The following is a 19,719-nucleotide window of genomic DNA, read 5'->3' on the forward strand; positions in this document are numbered from 1 at the left end:
TAATAAGGCATCCCAATTCAAAAATAACAGCGAAGTGCATAGCTACAACACTAGAACAGATATTAACTATTCTGGATTAAATATCACTTTAGCACAGAAAAGAGTGAATTATGCTGCCATAAAAATCTTTGGTCATTTGCCAAATAGTATTAAAAGGCTGACAGACAGCCAACCAGCAAATTAAAAGAATTTCTAAATGACAACTCCTCCTACTCAATAGTTGAATTGTGAAATATGAAGTAGTAACTGTAATAAAATTAATGAATTATTTTGTGTAAAGAAAACTCATGTTAAAGTGACACGTTTCAAATTATTACTAAATGTCGTATTTATGATCTACATGATCTATGGAACAAGGGTTAATGTATCTATGTAAAGAAAACTGTCGTGAAGTTAGTGGTTGGTAGTTCTTCTTATAACATAACTTAATTTTTTAGTCACATTCCTACATGTAAAACGCACCGGGTGCGTCGCGGCGCGTGTCTGTCTAAATATAACGGAATCAGCGGCAGTGGCAGCGGTGCAAGGCTTGGTTGGCAGCCGGCGACATTTCCTGGGCTGGACACCAGCCAGTTGCACTTGACTGTCCCTCGCGCGCCTAACTCGGTTCCGTACAGCCCTCTTGTCCTCTTAACACACATTCTGTTCCTCTGACCATCAGAGGATGCCTAGGTCAGTTGCAGAATACTCCCTAAGTGTGTGACCACTGTCAAAGCTCAGCGTAGTCCCATTCTCAGGGAATGAGCTTTGGAGGAACAGAAATCTTGCATCGCCGTTCTTAACAAAGCCCTAGTGAAGGCTGTTTATCGTTACGTTCTTCCCATCTCAAGTGTACGTCTGTGTCGTGTGGATGACTCATAAGAGTGGTGTCTGCTTTCTGACGGATCACCATTAACCGTGAAATACAGTCCAGGACATTGACTCAAAAACTGGTGATCGAGAACTTACCGCCACCATCTCTACTTCCATTGCCTGCCAAATACTGGCAGTGAAAATTTTCCACCAGCAGAATTCAAACCGGCGTACCTCAGAGTCGAGCGCTACCGCACAAGCGTGCTCTACCTACCTCGGCCGCGACTCGTCACAGCATGAAAATTTTGTTAATACGTATGTCCTATAGACAAACATATGTTAGTTTTCGCAGTTAAATTTTACACAAAAAATCCGATGTGTGTTAATGTGAAACCGGATACGCAGCTTTCTCTGTCGGCCACGTTCTTTTATGTAGAAACAGTAGGCGATGTGTAACAGAGCTTTGCCGCGTCATTTCGGTTTCAGTACATTTGTGAAATATTTCTTCCGAAATTTTTCGTAACAAACATTTACATGAGCTATCTATCTTATTATCCACATGAAAAACGTCTAAAAATGGACCTGCGTAGCTTTTTTAAATCTTCAGTTACAACCACAGCTCACTGAAAAAGTGATAGTACCCATTAGACTGCAAAATGATTGTTGCTTTGCGTTCTCTCATTCCTCGCAAAATATTGTTACTAAAGTGTACATCGTTCACGATGTTAAGCTTGCCCATGACACACGGTAGTTTTTCGTGATGTCTTCCCTGACCCAGAATCTCCAACAGCAATCTGGAAAAAATGTTTTTAGAAAGATTACGTGTTCTGTTTAGGATAATACCATCGTTTAAAAACTAAAAAAATATCCGTGACGATGAATTTCTCCACGCTCAAAAAAAACGAACTATCTGAGATCAAGATAAATTACAGGTAACGCGGTTAAACAATTGATGAAACTACTAGAATTCTTTTGTAGAGCTGAGAAATGAACTAGGAGTGACACTAGTTGCCAGTTCTATGAAGTGAACTGGAGCATATATCTCTGTTCCTAGAAAGCTGGAGACGTGAAACCTGTCTGTCGTGCAGTTAGCTTAAAATTCTCATGTTCGATCTCGTACTGATAATTTTTATCAGTCATTGGAATCCTGAACTAGCTGAAATAAAGAACTAGTGTAATAGGCCAATCTCCTACTTACTTCAGTACCTATATTGAGTGAAACAGGGTCTTGCATTAGGACACTGGCTGATGTTAGTGGCGTCGCCTACGAAAGCGAGCTCACTGTTGATAATATTTGTTGATCTGGTGGTGATTTAAGAGCAACAGCAGTATAAAATGAAAGAAAATAATTAGTACTACAGCTTGTTGCGGTTTCATTGTGTCTTGTCTGATAGCAGGTAGAGATATATTTATCCGATAACCGTAACTGAAATAGAAATGTAAACGTATCTGCTCATTAGATCCCTGAGACACTGTACACTGATACAAATGTTGATTATGATGGTATGTTTGTGTATTATTTCAGAAGCAAATTGCAGCATTCTTGATTTAACGGAGATAATTTGTGATTCTTGTATCAGAAATGAAGGCACTCGTATGTATGGCGGAAAGTTTCATTTGGAATGAAAAAACTCTCTGGACTGTATACTAGAGTTTGCCTTCAGTCTCAGTTTTGGAGCGCAGTGGCATTATGGCTTCATTTACATTTTCGAAGACTGTCTTAGAGTTGCAAAGTGTTGTAGAGTTGGGGATAGGTATCTGTGAAGAGTTGCGGGGCGGGAGGGGGTGGGAGGCAAGGGAGGAAAGTCAAATGTATATGGAATCTAAATGAATTTCTCGTGTGAGGTTAGGATGGTAACTGAGCGAGGAGTGCAGCGGTTAAAAATTAGGAGGTAAGTGACTCTGATCTGTCTGGCCATCCCAGTAATAGTATTTCTTGATTTCCCTGGAGCGCACTCTTGTTAAACTGTAGAAGCAGGTGTGGAAAGGCATTTGATACGTTGAATGGACTACATTCATTGAAATCCTCACCCTTCTTCCTCACTGAAAGTTTAACGCACAAAACCGACGGACCTAACAGCGGTGTCAACCAGATGACGGGGAATCAAATCCAGTATTCAACGAAACTGGATTGATCAGCGCTTTTGAGGGGTGGACTTTGCCTGAGTTTGCAACATATGACTGAAATAAAAACGTTGCCGGTAAGGTTGTTCTCGGCAGATTATAACTGTGTGCCGGACCGAGTCTCGGTCGGGCACACAGTTTTAATGTGCCAGGAAATTTCATGTGAGCGCACACTCCGTCGCAGAATGAAAATTTCATTCTTTTTTCTCCTTTCTTTCCTTGTTTCTTTTCACGAGCACGACGTATTTTCTCAATATGCGCTTCCTCACATCTGTGAATCGTTCATAAGCGAATCGCCGTTCCCTTCCGTGTCGCTAAAGGGGAAATCTGCGGTGCTTCGCTGGAAAAGACTTGATCAGCGAAAAGCATATTGATCGACCACTCTCACATCCAACAGAGTAAAATACCGAAGTAGGAGGTCGTGGGAGATTTCTTCGCATACGTTGGAGAAAGCAAAGAAAAGTGAAATGGTTCTGCAGTGGGGAGAACTTAATTTAAAATGTCTGTAAGCCCCTAGAAGTAATTACTTTTGGCGAGCGGTAAAGCGGCTTATATTAATATCCCGTTATGGTGACTCTACGACAGCTTTAATTGCTCTCACTTCTTTTCTTCTCTCCGTACTCAACTGTCCTTGCTGCTGAGAAAGAACCCCGGCTCAATCTGCTCCCCCCTGACACTCGCAATTTTAATTAAATGTCCTGGGGTGTGAGATCACCTCATTATTGGAAAACGACTTAGGTTTGGCTGCCGTGTCGTTAACTTCGTGAATGGATGGTAGCTACTTGGCCTTCGAATAAAATGCAGCGCGATGACTACTGCTGAAAAACTCGAAAGAACGTGGTATTGTCAAGAGGATTTGAGTCTGAGGTGGAATTTATTAAAATTAACTTTGAACCAAATCATTAGACTTCTCTTCACAGTTTTGTGATCATTTGTTTAGATTACATTCTCACAGCTGTATCTATCCAAGTGACTAATAAGTCGGACACATGTTACATGGAATGTTTTATTGCGCTTCATCTATACTATAACTTCGTAAACTATTCGGTATTCCCCTTGAAATACCACACACAAATGAGAAACCATCGGAAGAAGACTGCAGGAAATCTGCCTCTCAGAGATCCAGATAAAATGCTGTAAGACGTTGCAGTTCTCGTATGGTAGCGAGGTGTGGATCCCTAAGGCCAATGACATGAGCCACAGAAATCAAGATTTTGAAAGGAGTCAAATGTTGCATCAGGTTACATCGCATCTGCAATCTAGACATTCTACCGGAACTGTTTTCTCTATATTAGAAAACTTCGAAAACTAAGGGCAAAAATTAGGAAACAGTATACATCAAATGAGCAATTCACGGCTATGAAAGAATATTATTTGATACCGACCGAGAGACAAAAGAATATTTTAGGGGAACGAAAGAAAATGACTGACGGGCTGGAAGAAGGGCGTAGGCCTAACCCGTGGTGGTGATTTACTGTCACGTGCTTGATCGTGATTTGTCAGATATAGATGTAACTGTACGTACAATATAAATTACTGTCTGTTAAAGAAGTGTGGTGTCCTCTTTCCATCCCGTGTTGTGTACACCACTAAATGTAGAAATGTGGAATCACCATTGTTTGGTTCGAAACAACAGTTCCGTTTCTCCCACTTTCCACCATGGTTGCTAATGGTGTGTTTGTTTGTCTTTCCAGGGACAGCTGTCGGGCCATGGAGACTGGGCGAGTTCTTGGGGCCAGCAGCCTCACCTCACATAGCCGCCGCCCACCCAAAAACGCTGACGTCCAGGTTAGTCGGCACTCCTTCCTTCTGCGGTCTTCAAACGGGTGGGCGCTATCTGTTTCCTTAAAAAAGCTGTTCAGACCAGGAACAGAAATCAAAATTTTTGTCTTGCTTAGGTTAATGTAAACGTACGGCCATGGTAGTTAATATTATTTTTAATTATTCGCCGTTATGTTAAGATGTAATTCAAAGTCGACTGAAAAAGCTGTATCGGCAAAATCTGGTGACAGGTGACTTGTGTAGACGCCAACTATGTCGGATCGCTGGGTAATGAACTGTACACGTAACCAGAGACAGAGGGCACTTGATGTTAAGGGCAAAATACAGCGCTGCGAAACAATTCGAAGGTCAAAATTAACAAATTTTGTACTTGTAATGGAGAGGCTGTGTTTGAAGCATTTTTATTATGATCTATGTAAAGATTGTGTTTGATTGTCTTCTATAGTTCTACGACAAACGTCGAGACGTGATGAGTATTGGAACCGAAGTTCTCAAACGTAGACCAACGACGCTTCAAAAGCGTCGAAGTTAAAGGAAAAACGCTTGTCGCCAGGCTACCCTTCAGGCAGCAGACGATTTTCAACGCCTGCGAGTTGCAAACGGAACTTCACGCGATGCACATGACAACGAACACACGACCTCTAACGAGTCGATTCCAGCCGTAACACACAAGACCGATAAAAGATATGCACCAGCGTTAAGACTCCAGTTTGCTGCCGGAGGGGTGGCCTAACGGCAGGCGTTTCGCCTTGTCGGTGTATTTTTGTTACACTGTTTGTAATTCGGTACGATATAAAGATCTACAGTGAAGTCCCTAAAAAGGAAAGCGCTTGTACTGCTTTCTATGGAAGAACAACTCAACGCAGTCGTAAGAATCGAAGGACGTGGAAGAGAAGCACAGGAAAGAGGGAGTGAGACAGATTTGCAGTTTGCTCAATGTGCGAATGGAATAATATCGGTGACAAACTGTGAAAGAAACCATGGGGAACTTCAGAAATGAAACTGTAATTCAGACAGACAAAATAAAAACCTTTACGCTTGCTGAAGATATTGTAATTGTCAGACACTACACAGGATTTGTAAGAGCAATTCAGTGAAATGGATAATATCTTGAAAAGCCGTTGTAAGACGGACGTCAGCAAAAATAAAACAAGGCTTATGAAATGTAGCCGACTTAAATTAACCCAGCATTGCTATTGGTGGGCCTCCCGGACCCTGGCTTGTGTGAGCGACTCATTTTCGTTAGCTTCACAACACTGCACACGAACAGCGTTTGTTGTAGCTTCCCACATTATACAGCTGTCCCATTTACTTGTCAAGTGACGGCGGAAGTCCACTGTCTAGGAGTGCTTGTAGCGTGTTTGGGTTTGCCAGATCGACCATACCAAGTAGGTAGGGCCCAGAGTAGCAATGATGGTATCTTTTGTACCAACACAAATACGTTTGTAGCGCGCACGTCAGCATAACAACCGACCTCTCAAAAGATCTGTCAACAGGCTGGCGAGGATGGAAAAGCAAGACGATGGGAGTGTGAACCAGAGTACGGTGTCTGAGGACACTGCTACGGGTGTGAAGACAGCAAAACGCAACATATTTCTTACAAATACTCAAAGGTTTTGTGTTTCAAAAAACACTCAAGTTTATTTTATAAAGACTGCACATAGTGCCCTGGAGTGGCAAAACAACATGTGGAAACAGTATGTTCAAAAGACATTGTGGACACTCTCCGTTTACTTCCAACGTTTTCGTACATGTTTTCCACTCAGCTACTCATACCTGAGTTTGGTCATCGTGGCTTACATTGTTCTTCTTCGTATGCTATGACACACATTGTGTAACCATCTTTGTCCTGTACAGTATGTAAACGTTAGAATCACTGTCTAACTTCCTTACGTAGTAATAACCCCCAATGAACCATCGGCCTTGGCGTGGGTGGGGAGGCTAGCGTGCCTTAGCGATACAGATACCTGTACCGTAGTTGCAACAACAACGGAGGCGTATCTCTTTAGAGGCAAGACAAACGTGTGGTTCCTGAAGAGGGGCAGCAGCCTTTTCAGTAGTTGCAGGGGCAACAGTCTGGATGATTGACTGATCGGGCCCTGTGACACTAACAAAAACGGCCCTGCTGTCATGGTACTACGGCTGAAAACAAGGGGAAACTACAGCCGTAATTTTTCCTGAGGGCAGGCAGCTTTACTGTATGGTTAAGTGGTGATGGCGTCCTCTTGGGAAAAATATTCCTGGAGTAAAATAGTCCCCCATTCGGATCTCCGGGCGGGGACTACTCAGGATGACGTCGTTAACAGGAGAAAGCAAGCTGGCGTTCTGCGGATCGGAGCGTGGAATGTCAGATCCCTTAATCATACAGGTAGGTTATAAAATTTAAAAAGGGAAATGGATAGGTTAAAGTTAGATATAGTGGGAATTAGTGAAGTGCGGTGCCAGTAGGAACAAGACTTTTGGTCAGGTGAATACAGGGTTATAAATACAAAATCAAACAGGGGAAATGCAGCAGTATGTTTAATAATGAATAAAAAAAATAGGAGTGCGGGTAGCTACTACAAGCAGCGTAGTGAACGCATTATTGTGACCAGGAAAGATACGAAGCCCACGCTTACTACAGTAGTACAAATTTATATGCCAACTAGCTCTGCAGATGACGGAGAGATTGATGAAATGTATGATGAGATAAAAGACATTTGTCAGATAGTGAAGGGAGACGAAAATTTAATAGTCATGCGAGACTGGAATTAGATAGTAGGAAAAAGAAGAGAGGAAACTAAGTAGGTGAATATGGAATGAGGGTAAGGACTGAAAGAGGAAGCCGCCTGGAAGAATTTTGCGCAGAGCATAACTTAATCATAGCTGACACTTCGTTCAAGAATCATGAAAGAAGATTGTATACATGGAAGAGGCCTGGAGATACTGGAAGGTCTCAAATAGATTATATAATGGTCAGACAAAGATTTAGGAACCAGGTTTTAAATTGTAAGGCATTCCCAGGGGCAGATGTGGACTCTGGCCACAATCTATTGGTTATGAACTGTAGATTAACACTGAAGAAACTACAAAATGGTGGGAATTTAAGGAGGTAGGACCTGGATAAACTGAATAAACCAGAGGTTGTACAGAGTTTCCAGGAGAGCATAAGGGAACAATTGACAGGAATGGGGGAAAGAAATACAATAGAAGAAGAATGGGTAGCTTTGATGGATGAAGTAGTTAGTGAAGGCAGCAGAGGATCAAGTAGGTAAAAAGATGAGGGCTAGTAGAAATCCTTGGGTAACAGAAGAAATATGGAATTTAATTGATGAAAGGAGAAAATATAAAAATGCAGTAAATGAAGCAGGCAAAAAGGAATACAGACGTCTCAAACATGAGATCGACAGGAAGTGCAAAATGCCTAAGCAGGCATTGCTAGAGGACAAATGTAAGGATGTAGAGGCTTATCTCACTAGGGGTAAGATAGATACTGCCTACAGGAAAATTAGAGAGACCTTTGGAGATAAGAGAACCACTTGTATGAACATCAAGAGCTGAGATGGAAACCCAGTTCTAAGCAAAGAAGGGAAAGCAGCTGGAAGGAGTATATAGAGGGTCTATACAATGGCGATGTACTTGAGAGCAATGTTATAGAAATGGAAGAGGATGTAGATGAAGATGAAATGGGAGATATGATACTGCGTGAAGAGTTTGACAGACCACTGAAAGACGTAAGTCGAAACAAGGCCCCTGGAGTAGACAACATTCCATTAGAACTACTGATAGCCCTGGGAGAGCCAGCCCTGACAAAATTCTACATCTGGTGAGAAAGATGTATGAGACAGGCGAAATACCATCAGACTTCAAGAAGAATATAATAATTCCAGTCCCAAAGAAAGCAGCTGTTGAGAGATGTGAAAATTACCAAACTATCAGTTTAATAAGTCATGGCTGCAAAATACTAACACGAATCCTTTACAGGCGAACGGAAAAACTGGTAAAAGCCGACCTCGGGGAAGATAAGTTTGGATTCCGTAGAAATATTGGAACAGCTGAGGCAATACTGACCCTACGACTTATCTTAGAAGCTAGATTAAGGAAAGGCAAACCTACGTTTCTAGCATTTGTAGACTTAGTGAAATCTTATGACAATGTTGACTGGAATACTCTGAAATTCTGAAGGTGGCAGGGGTATAATACAGGGAGCTAAAGGCTATTTACAATTTGTATAAAATCCAGATGGCAGTTATAAGAGTCGAGGGGGCATGAAAGGGAAGCAGTGGTTGGGAACGGAGTGAGACAGGGTTGTAGCCTCTCCCCGATGATATTACTCGATCTGTATATTGAGGAAGCAGTAAAGGAAACGAAGGAAAAATTCGGAGTCGGAATTAAAATCCATGGAGAATAACCAAAGACTTTGAGTTTCGCCGGTGACATTGTTATTCTGTCAGAGACAGCAAAGGATCTGGAAGAGGAGTCCAGTAGAATGGACAGGGTCCTGAAAAAATGATATAAGATGAACATCAACAAAAGCAAAACGAGGGTAATGGAGTGTAGTAGAATTAAATCAATTGAATTAGATCAGGAAATGAGACACTTAAACTAGTAAATGAGTTTTGCTATTTGGGAAGCAAAATAACTAATGGTTGAAATAGACAGGATATAAAATGCAGACTGGCAATGGCAAGGAATGCGTTTCTGAAGAATAAAAATTTAACATCGAGTCTAGATTTGTCAGGAAGTCTTCTCTGAAAGTATTCGTATGGAGTGTAGCCATGTATGGAAGTGAAACGTGGGCGATAAATAGTATAGACAAGAAGAGAATAGAAACTTTGGAAATCTGGTGCTACAGAAGAATACTAAATATTAGACGGGTCGATCATATAACTAATGAGGAGGTATTTAGTAGAACTGGAGAAGTGAAATTTGTGGCACAAATTGACTAGATGAAGGGATCGGCCGGTAAGACATGTTCTGAGGCATCAAGGGATCACCAATTTAGTATTGGAGGGCAGCATAGAGGATAAAAATCGTAGAGGGAGACAAAGAGATGAATACACTAAGCAGATTCAGAAGGAAGTAGGTTGCAGTAGTTACTCGGGAATGAAGCAGCTTGCACAGGATAGAGTAGCATGGAGAGCTGCATAAAACCAGTCTCTGGACTGAAGATTACAATACAACAAAACAACAAAGTAATAAACAACAATTTACTCAAACCCAAAGCAAAACTTGTTTGTTTACTTCATCTAGACAACCTACGTGAATGTGAAGCCCTATTGTGGTCCCTATCCTTAACAAATCAGACTGAGGCGCCTTGTAGCAACGGTGGTACAAACGAACACAGTAGCAACGCAGGGTTGTGGTACGGAAGGAAATAGATTTTGAAATGTGACAGTCAAAGTCGTAGATGAGTTTCGTTAATGGGACAGCAAAATAACTGATGTCCGAAGTAGGGAAGACAGCGAATAGTGAGAAAAAGCAATTGTGGAATAGAGGAAATTGTTATTTAACGTAAACTGGTTACAAAGTCTCTTCTGAAACACAAGGGTTGAATGCAGTGAGGGGGCATGCCATGCATGTAGGTCGCGGCATTTAGGCAGGTAAGAGGAGGGGATGAACTAACATGGAGAGAGCATCAAACCAGTCTTCGGGTTGATGACCACAACACGGAGACTAAACGTTTGTAGTTCGACCCGCACATCACTTATGAATGGCGTGTGCCACACATGCAGAAAGATGATTTGTAAAACTTACATGTAAATGTGGATCAAAAGAGGATGGAAGTATTCGTGCACTCAGAACATATGGGAAAAATTTTAATTATTAGCAGTCGTTTATTCTCGGAAGGACTAACACAAAAGTTTTGGTCAAAGCTCTGTGTTTACTTGATCTTAAAATTTATAATTGTTCGGTCGTCATACCACGGACACGCTTAATCAGCTGGCAATAGTGACCACACCTGGTATTATGCAACTGAGTAGGTAATTCCTTGATTAACAAACATTAGTTGGCAACTCACCAGTTGTGGTCGAAGGAGAGGATGATAATCGGTTCCTGAGGTCGCAAACTTGGTCCAGGTGGTTTATCTAGCGACAGACTTTGGATTACACCCTACGCAAATGACAGTGTCCGGTTATCTGCGAACAATCTTTCGTATATCTGTATTATCGCGATAAATTTCCGCGGCGGAGCACTACCGCCAGTTCGGTGCGAGATTTCATCAGAGACACATCACAGTAACACTACGTCCATCATAGCGCGTCTCATATTAAGCTCTGTGTACATGTGTTCGCTATATGCATCAAGTGAAGGAATTTGTGCGAGACATCACTGGAACGACTAAAAGGCAAGTACAGTACAGCAACTTAGTAACTACTATCGAAATCTTACCTTTGTAGGGCTAATTTTAGTGTTATGGAAAAGGTGTCAGCGGCTGCATGCATTGTATCATAAATGTTCTTGCGTAACACGTAAACCACCAGGTTCTTACGGGCGACAAGTTTTTCCATATCTTAATTGTTTCGTTAAAAACAAAATTTCCATTCTGACTTAATTTTTTAAGTGTTTAACCGGTAAGATGACAAACTGAAGTAAACAACGTTTTTTAAGATATGCTAGAATCTATGAATTATTACACAAGCTATCTGTGTTCTCAACAAATTTCGTGCCTAGCAAGTACTTACAGACTAACGTGTTTGATTGGAATACAATGGTAAACTTTGCAGGATGAACTACGCGGAGCAGTAATTTCTAACTTTTGTTAATGTTTTCAGGATTTTTGCCGCTTCGGTAGCTCTAATTAGTTATATATTACTGACTGTCCGCTGAAAATTAGGATACCTTTACAGAAGAAAGGCTTTTAATTGCGTGTTGTGTTACAGTTGTTTTCTTTTTGTCTTGAACATCAGATCATCTAACAATTTTGGTGCTTTCATCAGTGCCTTTTCTGTAAGATGTATGTTTCAACAGTTTTAATATTACTCACTAATCCCCGAAAACGAAATATATGACAAAAATGGCTAATATATAATCGTAAACCAGAAAAGTTTCTTATTGAAATTTTTTTACGGTTTGGACTCCCCCGTTTGCACAAACACGCCTTTTTTATTTTTTAAGTTTTTTATTTTTTAAGTTTTTTATTTTTTAAGGGAGTACTGTTTTCCTATAGTACATTTCAGTAAAGATCAGTTGAGCTCAACACTAATCTATGCACCAGTAAACAGTTGCAGTTGAAAAGCCATGCGAATGTCCGTAGAGATGTAACAGAGCTGTTACAAAACCTGATATCAGGTAAGAACAGATTGATAGTTTCACCGTGTTCTTTTGCTGCCACTGGTTGAAACTCATAAATTACATGAGGAACAAAGGTACACTTCTTGTAATAATCGTACTTTCATAGTGGAGAAATGTACCCGTGCGATTCAGTGCGCGTGTAAAAGACTACAGAGAAGAGCTTAGTGCTGTGACTCGTGTTCCATCAAAGACTTTTCTTTCTGTTAATTGCTGTGACTTGCACGTCTAACGAAGCTTAATGTATGTGGAAAATTCAGTATTGCACCAAGTTTCATAATCCAAGCTCATTAAACCCATGGGCAACGCTAATCAAGGATTGAGAAGATCTAAGGAACCTTCTACTATGTGAGTGGTTTATGTTCATTTTAGATAAGTCTCTTCAGAATTTTGTAACTACGTCTAGCTCTCGGCAGTTACTTGCAACCTTAAATGAACAAAACGCATCCACTTGTGTCAGAGGCAACAGCGACAAGGCAGAGGCGTGGCGGATGATGTCACTGGCTGGGTGCGTTCTGCCCAAGTAAACCGTCGCCCCCCCCCCCCCTCTCTCTCTCTCTCTCTCTCTCTCTCTCTCTCTCTCTCTCTCTCTCTCTCTCTCTCCCTCTCCCACACCCGTCACGAATAACATTACTGTTCTAGCCTCCGCTTTCTGTGTATGAAAGTCACTTTCCACTCATATCGATCTTCTCTAGACTACCGTATCATCGCATCCACAAAACACTGCATCGTTGCACAGCATTGAGGTTTTTGTAGTTAGATTTTATTATTTTATTTATTTACACATTAAGTTGCGTACGGCCAAATTGAGGAGCAGATCTCCCAGGTCATTGAACGTGTCAGTACATGAAATCACGACATAAAAGTAATAACAGATAAAAACAAATGTTTATGAACCCGAAAAAAGTCCATAAGTTTACGCAGTCAGCAATACAACAAGAATCAGCTTAATTTTTCAAAGAACTCGTCGACAGAATATAAGGAGTGGCCAATGACGAAATTCTTCAGTTTCGATTTGAAAGCACGTGGATTACTGCTAAGATTTTTGAATTCGAGTGGTAGCTTATTGAAAATGGATGCAGCAGTATACTGCACACCTTTCTGCACAAGAGTTAAGGAAGTCCGATCCAAATTCAGGTTCGATTTCTGCCAGGATGGGAAGAATTCCCCAAAATATAATACCATATGACATAAACGAATGAAAATAAGAAAGTAGACTAATTTTCGTGTCGAACTATCACTCACTTCAGATACCGTTTGAATACTAAAAATGGCAGTATTAAGTCTTTGAACAAAATCCTGAACTTGGGTTTCCACGACAGCTTACTATCTATCTGAACATCTAGAAATTTGAACTGTTCAGTTTCACTAATCATATGCCCATTCTGGGAAATTAAAATGTCAGGTTTTGTTGAATTGCGGGTTGAAAACTGTAAAAACTGAGTCTTACTGTGATTTAGCGTTAATTTATTTTCTACAAGCCATGAACTTAGGTCATATACTGCACTATTTGAAACTGAGCCAATGTTGCACACAATATCCTTTATTACCAAGCTAGTGTCATGAGCAAACACAAATATTTTACAATTACCCGTAGTACTAGAGGGCACATCATTTATGTAAATGAGGAACATCAGTGGCGCCAACACTGCTTCCTGGGGCACCCCCACTTGACTGTACCTCCATCAGACCCCATATCACAGCCATTCTCAACATTGTGAATAATGGCCTTTTGTTGTCTGTTGTTAGTGTAAGAGGTGAACCAATTGTGAGCTACTCCCCATATTCCGTAATGGTCCAACTTCTGGAGCAATATTTGTGATCAACACAATCAAATGCCTTAGTTAAATCAAAAAGTATGCCAAGCGTTCGAAACCTTTAGTTTAACCCATCCAGTACATCACGGAGAAAAGAGAATTTAGCATTTTCAATTGTGACATAAAATATTCAATTACCCTTACATACACAGCCTTTTCAATAACGTTTGCAAACACTGATAGGATAGAAATCAGTCTAAAATTATCTACATTGTCCCTTTATCCCTTTTTATGAAGCGGCTTTACTACTGAGTGTTTTAATCTTTCAGGAAACCGACCATTCCTAAGGGAAAGATTACAAATTTGGCTAAATACAGGGCTAACATGTGCAGCACAGTACTTTAATATTCTGCTATACACTCAGTCATAACCATGAGAGTCCATAGTTTTCAGTGATTTAATTTTTGACTCAATCTCCCTCTAGTCTGTACCACAGAGGAGTATTTCAGACATCAATCTCGGAAAGGCATTTGCCAAAAAAGTTATGATTCCCCGTAGAAACTAAATATTTATTTAATTCACCACCAATGCTCAGAAAATGTACACGTATCCAATTTTTACTGCGAACTTACTTTATATCGTCTAACTTGCTCTGCTGACCAGATGCTTCCTTCACTACTGACGAAATGCTTTTAGTTTTATCCTGTGTATCAGCTATTGTTATTTGCCTCCCTAATAACATTCTTAAGCATCTTACAGTACTGTTTGTTATGGGCTACCGCAGCTTGATTGTGATTACTTCTAACATTTTGATATAATTACCGCTTTATTTTACAAGATATCCTTATCCCACCAGTCAGCCACACGGGCTGCCTATTAACTGCTAGTACCCCGTTTAGAACGTTCTAATGGAAAGCAACTCTCAAAGAGCATGAGAAACGTGTTACGGAAAGCATTACATTTATCATCTATGTTGTCGGTTGTCGGCGCTATAAACATCCTGCCGCTCTTGTTCCTTGACAAATTACGATTAGAAATTACTGCCAGTAAACATTTCGAAAACACTGAGCTGTCCTCATTTATTTGAAAATGTCACAACAGTAGTAGAAGCATCTGTCTCCGGTTTCCATAATTGTGGAGGTTTGAAGAAAGGAATAAATTGAATAAATGGTGGTATTGTGCTAGTAGCAAGTATTACACCTTTGAGTAGGGGTGCCCGTCAGGAGTCCACGGGCATGGTAAATGTTCGGTCTTAGATTGATATAAGAAACACTGCTAGACCGTTATAGTGTTTACGTTCGTATGCGTGATAAATATGCTTTACAATGGGCATATTCAGTCGGCTGAATATGAAGGCTGAAAAACCATTGACAGCTGGAGGAGGAGGAGGGGGGAGGTCGATGTTGTTGAGCGAGGGAGCGGGAGGCGTGATATGGACGGTTGCCGGCCACATCAGTAACCTTGAAAACTTAACAGGTAAAAATATTCAATAGGAAAAACAGAATTTTTCACCTTAAAATAGTTAACGAAACGACACGTTACTTACTTAAAGGCAGCGGAATTTTGTGTTTTCTGAGAAAGGAATAAAAATTGTCTAACTTTCGAAACGTAAATGAACCTCGCTGTTAAAATCTTGTCCTGAAGGTAAATAGTGTAACAATTATGGAAGATATATCACTCTCCAGTTCAATGTTCAGGTGGAAATGTAGCTTTCTGGTGGTAATAGCGGCATTGAGCAAGTACTCTCTGAATCTTTATAAAGATCACATGAACATAGCGTAGTTGTCAGAGTTTCTTACAGTTGATTTTTAGTATGCCGTGTAGTATATGGCCCCGATGATGCATTGATGATAAGTCGTTGTAGTAAAATCAGTTTTACTATAGTGGAGCTCGCTATATACACGTATCATCACACGGCCCCATCCCAATATCGTAACTGTCTGAGGAGCACCAAAATAAGAAGACACCGGGAAACAGCTAAAGTGTGTAAACGCGACTGTGATACAGGTAATTCTTCGAACATGTCGCCGTGTTATGTGCTATGCTTACAGTAAATAACTCTCTTTGCACCAGTAAATTACCCACTGCGTGTTATTTCTATTTTTTGTATGTTTTATTTATTTATCCTGATCACATGAGGGTCATCGTGCCTTGACTTCCTTCTAACCATGCATTCTACATATTTTACTTTATGTTCGCGTAACGGCACATATTTGGCAAAGAGACTTTAGCGAAGGATACATAGAACACTTGAAAGGAATTGAAACACAGAGTAAAGCACAATTAGCTATAGCAAAAGAAAGACAGAGTTCATAGTTGTTCGTGTAAAGTAGAAACAACAAAGGCCCGTTACAATAGATTGGCTCAAATTGGGGCCCTGGTAGACGTGAGGTAGGATGTGGGAAGCAGAGGAATTACATTGACGACATAAGGCTGACTCATATCGACATCAGGAAACCAGTCTTTTCTACGTAAGGGAGCGGCTTGTAGAGAGCAGTTAGGCGATACCTGTCTTCGAGCAGCAGCGTTATCATCTTCTGTCCTACTGCCCTCAGAGACGTTAAAGATAACGAGCACAGCCGTGTCTGAGATAAGGCGGCGAGGCGTCTTTGTTGTTATCCGCAAAGTGACTCGTATCGTAAGCCCTTTCATGAGGCTGGCTTTCAGACAGTGTGTTTTCGCTTGCGTCTGTGCTCTGTACCGTATGTGGACAGACTCCCGAAGTACCGTGTGTAAGACTTTCTTTCAACGATGGAGGAAAACAGTAAAGATGTGCACATCTTTTTATGCTGTAGCTTGTTACGCCGCGTTCATGACTGCACTTAAATGTTGAGAATTGGTTTTTCTTCGTATCAAATACATTTTTTTAAAATGAGGTATGATCTCGCTTAAGATACGGTTGTTCTTTCAGTTGAAGCAAATACCGTCGATAATTAGGGTTTCGATTTGACGTCCAACACGAAGCACGGTTTCAATCTATATGGAAGTTTTACAATGATATACACTCTTATGAGGATTGAGAGATTAGTTTTGGAATGTGTGTGTTGATGTTCTGTGAGTGAAATGCCTAAGCGAGAGGTTCGCAACCGCCTATCCACTGATCATAACGGCACATCAATATCATAGCCCGCTACGAAATTAATGGCCTTGTACCCTGCCATATATAAATGTTATTAGACCATTTCCACCATATCCGAATGTGTAAATCGTATAATTTTCGTAACCAGACTACAGGAACTGCATTATCCGTCCCCAGCCCCATCTCCTTGTCCAGGCCACTCCTTCAGCCCTCTTTTAGCCTGTTTTAATCTCTTTTAGATTCGGTTTACCTCCTTTCTGCCGCATTCAATTTTCCGTTCTAGGCGTCACACTCTATTGAAGTGGGCGCTCTTTATTGTTGTGGATCCGGTTGGAACGTTTCCTGTGATATACAGAGCTCTGGAGTCGCCCTTTCCAACTTGTTCACCACGCTTTTGTTGCTGACACTACAAAATATTTCCGTTACCCTTGCACTGATACGAATCCGCTGACTAGATCAGATCCCCCCCCCCCCCCCCCAAATGTCAACCAACGAACATTAGCTGTCGTCTCACTGTTACATGTGGTTCACTGTGCCTAATTCTTAAACAACGGCAGCGGTCTGTCTGAACAGATTGACATCACAGATCAATGGTATAGTAGATTTCTATCTAGTTATTCCCGCCTAGTTATGTCGTACAGTAGTGGACTAGATGGTATGGATTTGGGTCCAAAATAAAAAGGCACGCTCAAAAATATTGGACAGTTCCTTCCTTTAACTATCAAAAGTTCCCATTTATTTGTAATGCGCAATTTTTAACTGTGACAAATGTCTCAATAATGTCCCCCAAACGTTTGAATATTCGGGGAATAGGATAGCCAGATTATTGTTTGAAACTCTTCAAAGTGCCCATCAAGTGAAGAATCGTGATTTCTGGCCTTAAGACTGTGTCGATTATGCTGTAATTATTTTGAAGGCATGGTGAATGAAGAGAGATCTGATAAAGTCTCTACGAAAACGATTATATCAGTCACCAGAAACCGAAATAAATAGCAGTATTAGCAGCTTCACTCATGCTGCCTAACAATCGTTTGGACCCACTCGCAACCTCCGGTGTACTGTTAACGTGTAGGATCGATATAATAGTCCGAGGTTTGTGGTATATCCTGATCTGATCAGGTCACGTGCTTCTGTTTGTATCCATGCATGTTTTGTGTTCTCGAAGGTCACCTGTTCAGTCTTGCATTAGATACGTAAAACCGCCCTGAACCAGAAGATGATTTGAATAAAGTAGTGATTTCCAAGCATGACCCAGCTGTAGATGTTAATCTATTATCTTCCTCAGACATTGGAGAGAAGAAGGGGGTGCAAAACCAACCATTTTCAATGGGCACCACTGTTCAAAGTGGCATCCGATCCATCCAGATCAGTTTATTTCGTCACGTACACCAACTACTGCCAGTAATGAAAGTCACGTTAACTCTTAAAAAAATCTATAATAGCCATTGAATATATGGACCTTGTAAGCTGATAAGCGCAAAGGCACCGAGACATACGTGTGTCGAATATTTCTCGTAATTTGGAAACAGTAAGACATGTAATAGTCGATAACATATTGGATTAAGAGAGCGATGTTAACTTTATCTTCTTCAGCTGAACGAAGAGGCCTGTTTTCTCACATTTCCCATTGTGACGTATAAAAGATAGTTCACCAGCCGACCCGTTAATTGTCGGGAGAATCTGCAAGGTGTACAGACATCTTGTAGATGATTTTAGCAAACTTTAAACTTTGCATTTGATAGTAAGGCGCTGGTGTGCTATTAAATTGCTGACACTATGTAAACAGATTGTGAAGTGTTCATAGTTATCCGTGGAATATCGTTGATTGTAAGACATCTTCTGGTATGCTAGTAAATAAACGCTGCTGGCCTTAAAATGTCCACACAATGAAGACGGAAAGCAAGAAACAAATTGACGTGAAGCGTTGTCGTATATGTTTGGAGGCGCAAAAAACAAGCATTTCTGCGCTGCCGCACGAAGTAGGTAGAGTACACCACCTACATTGGGTGTGTTTAAGGTAGATAACATCGTGTGTTCCCCATTCAGAAACCACATTTCTGTAATGGTTCTCTGTGACGTGATTCTGTTATGCCTGGTATAACAAGCATAGACATCTACCAGCGCGTGTCGGAATTCGACAGCAGTAGGATCTTGCACTACCGAGGTGTGGTTCACCGTTCTGTGATACTGCTGTGCGCGTTGGTCGAGATGCGACGACTGTCCAGTGAATATAGAATCAGCAGGTACAGGGGAGACATAGTCAACGCCGTATACGATAATAAAGCCACGACGCACACACTGAGCCACGGAATGGGCTTGTTTTCGGCAAGGCAACTATCGACACGGACAGCACAAGGTCTTCCAGAACAGCACGGACTGCGCGGGCCAACGACACCGTGTCGTCTGTCCAAACGATTCTGGAATGGATGAAAATTAAATTCAGGCGAAAAGTCGTCGTTGATTAATGGCGCGGTAAGCGACAAATGGCCGTGTATGTAGTTAATGTTCATACAAAAGAAATGAGTTTGTTGGAAGTTAATTGGACTTCGAATAAAGGTGCAGGTTCTACTTTTGAGGAATAATAAAATAACTAAGGTGCTCGATCGTTGCGTCACCAAACCAAGTCGCTCACAGTTAAAATTACACGGTCATAAATGACAAAATTTTGTAAATGGCTGGAGCAACAACTGTAAGGCGAAATCTTCATGAAGGAAATAATAACCAGCCAGACGGTTGCAAAAAGGAAGGTTTACTTAAACCCTTCCACCACGGTTTCAACGTTTATAAAAACATCTTCTTTAGAAGGAAAATAGTGACAACCTAAATAGGTTATCAGTCAATTCATGCTAAGCGTACCTCATTAATGACACAAAAGTTCTTCAAACTTACTGGGTTACATGCCATAGCCGAAGT

General features: G+C 41.0%; 1 protein-coding gene across 1 annotated transcript in view; it reads left to right on the forward strand.

The window, feature by feature from the left end:
• Positions 1-19,719, forward strand: part of LOC126354568 (uncharacterized) — a 1,114,027-nt gene that overhangs the window by 482,030 nt on the left and 612,278 nt on the right. Inside the window, exon 4 of the mRNA XM_050004313.1 lies at positions 4,611-4,704. Within this exon, the coding sequence (XP_049860270.1) occupies positions 4,611-4,704 (94 nt within the window). The remainder of the gene's footprint in view (positions 1-4,610; positions 4,705-19,719) is intronic.

This window comes from Schistocerca gregaria, chromosome 3, assembly GCF_023897955.1.
Source record: "Schistocerca gregaria isolate iqSchGreg1 chromosome 3, iqSchGreg1.2, whole genome shotgun sequence".
Taxonomy (NCBI): domain Eukaryota; kingdom Metazoa; phylum Arthropoda; class Insecta; order Orthoptera; family Acrididae; genus Schistocerca; species Schistocerca gregaria.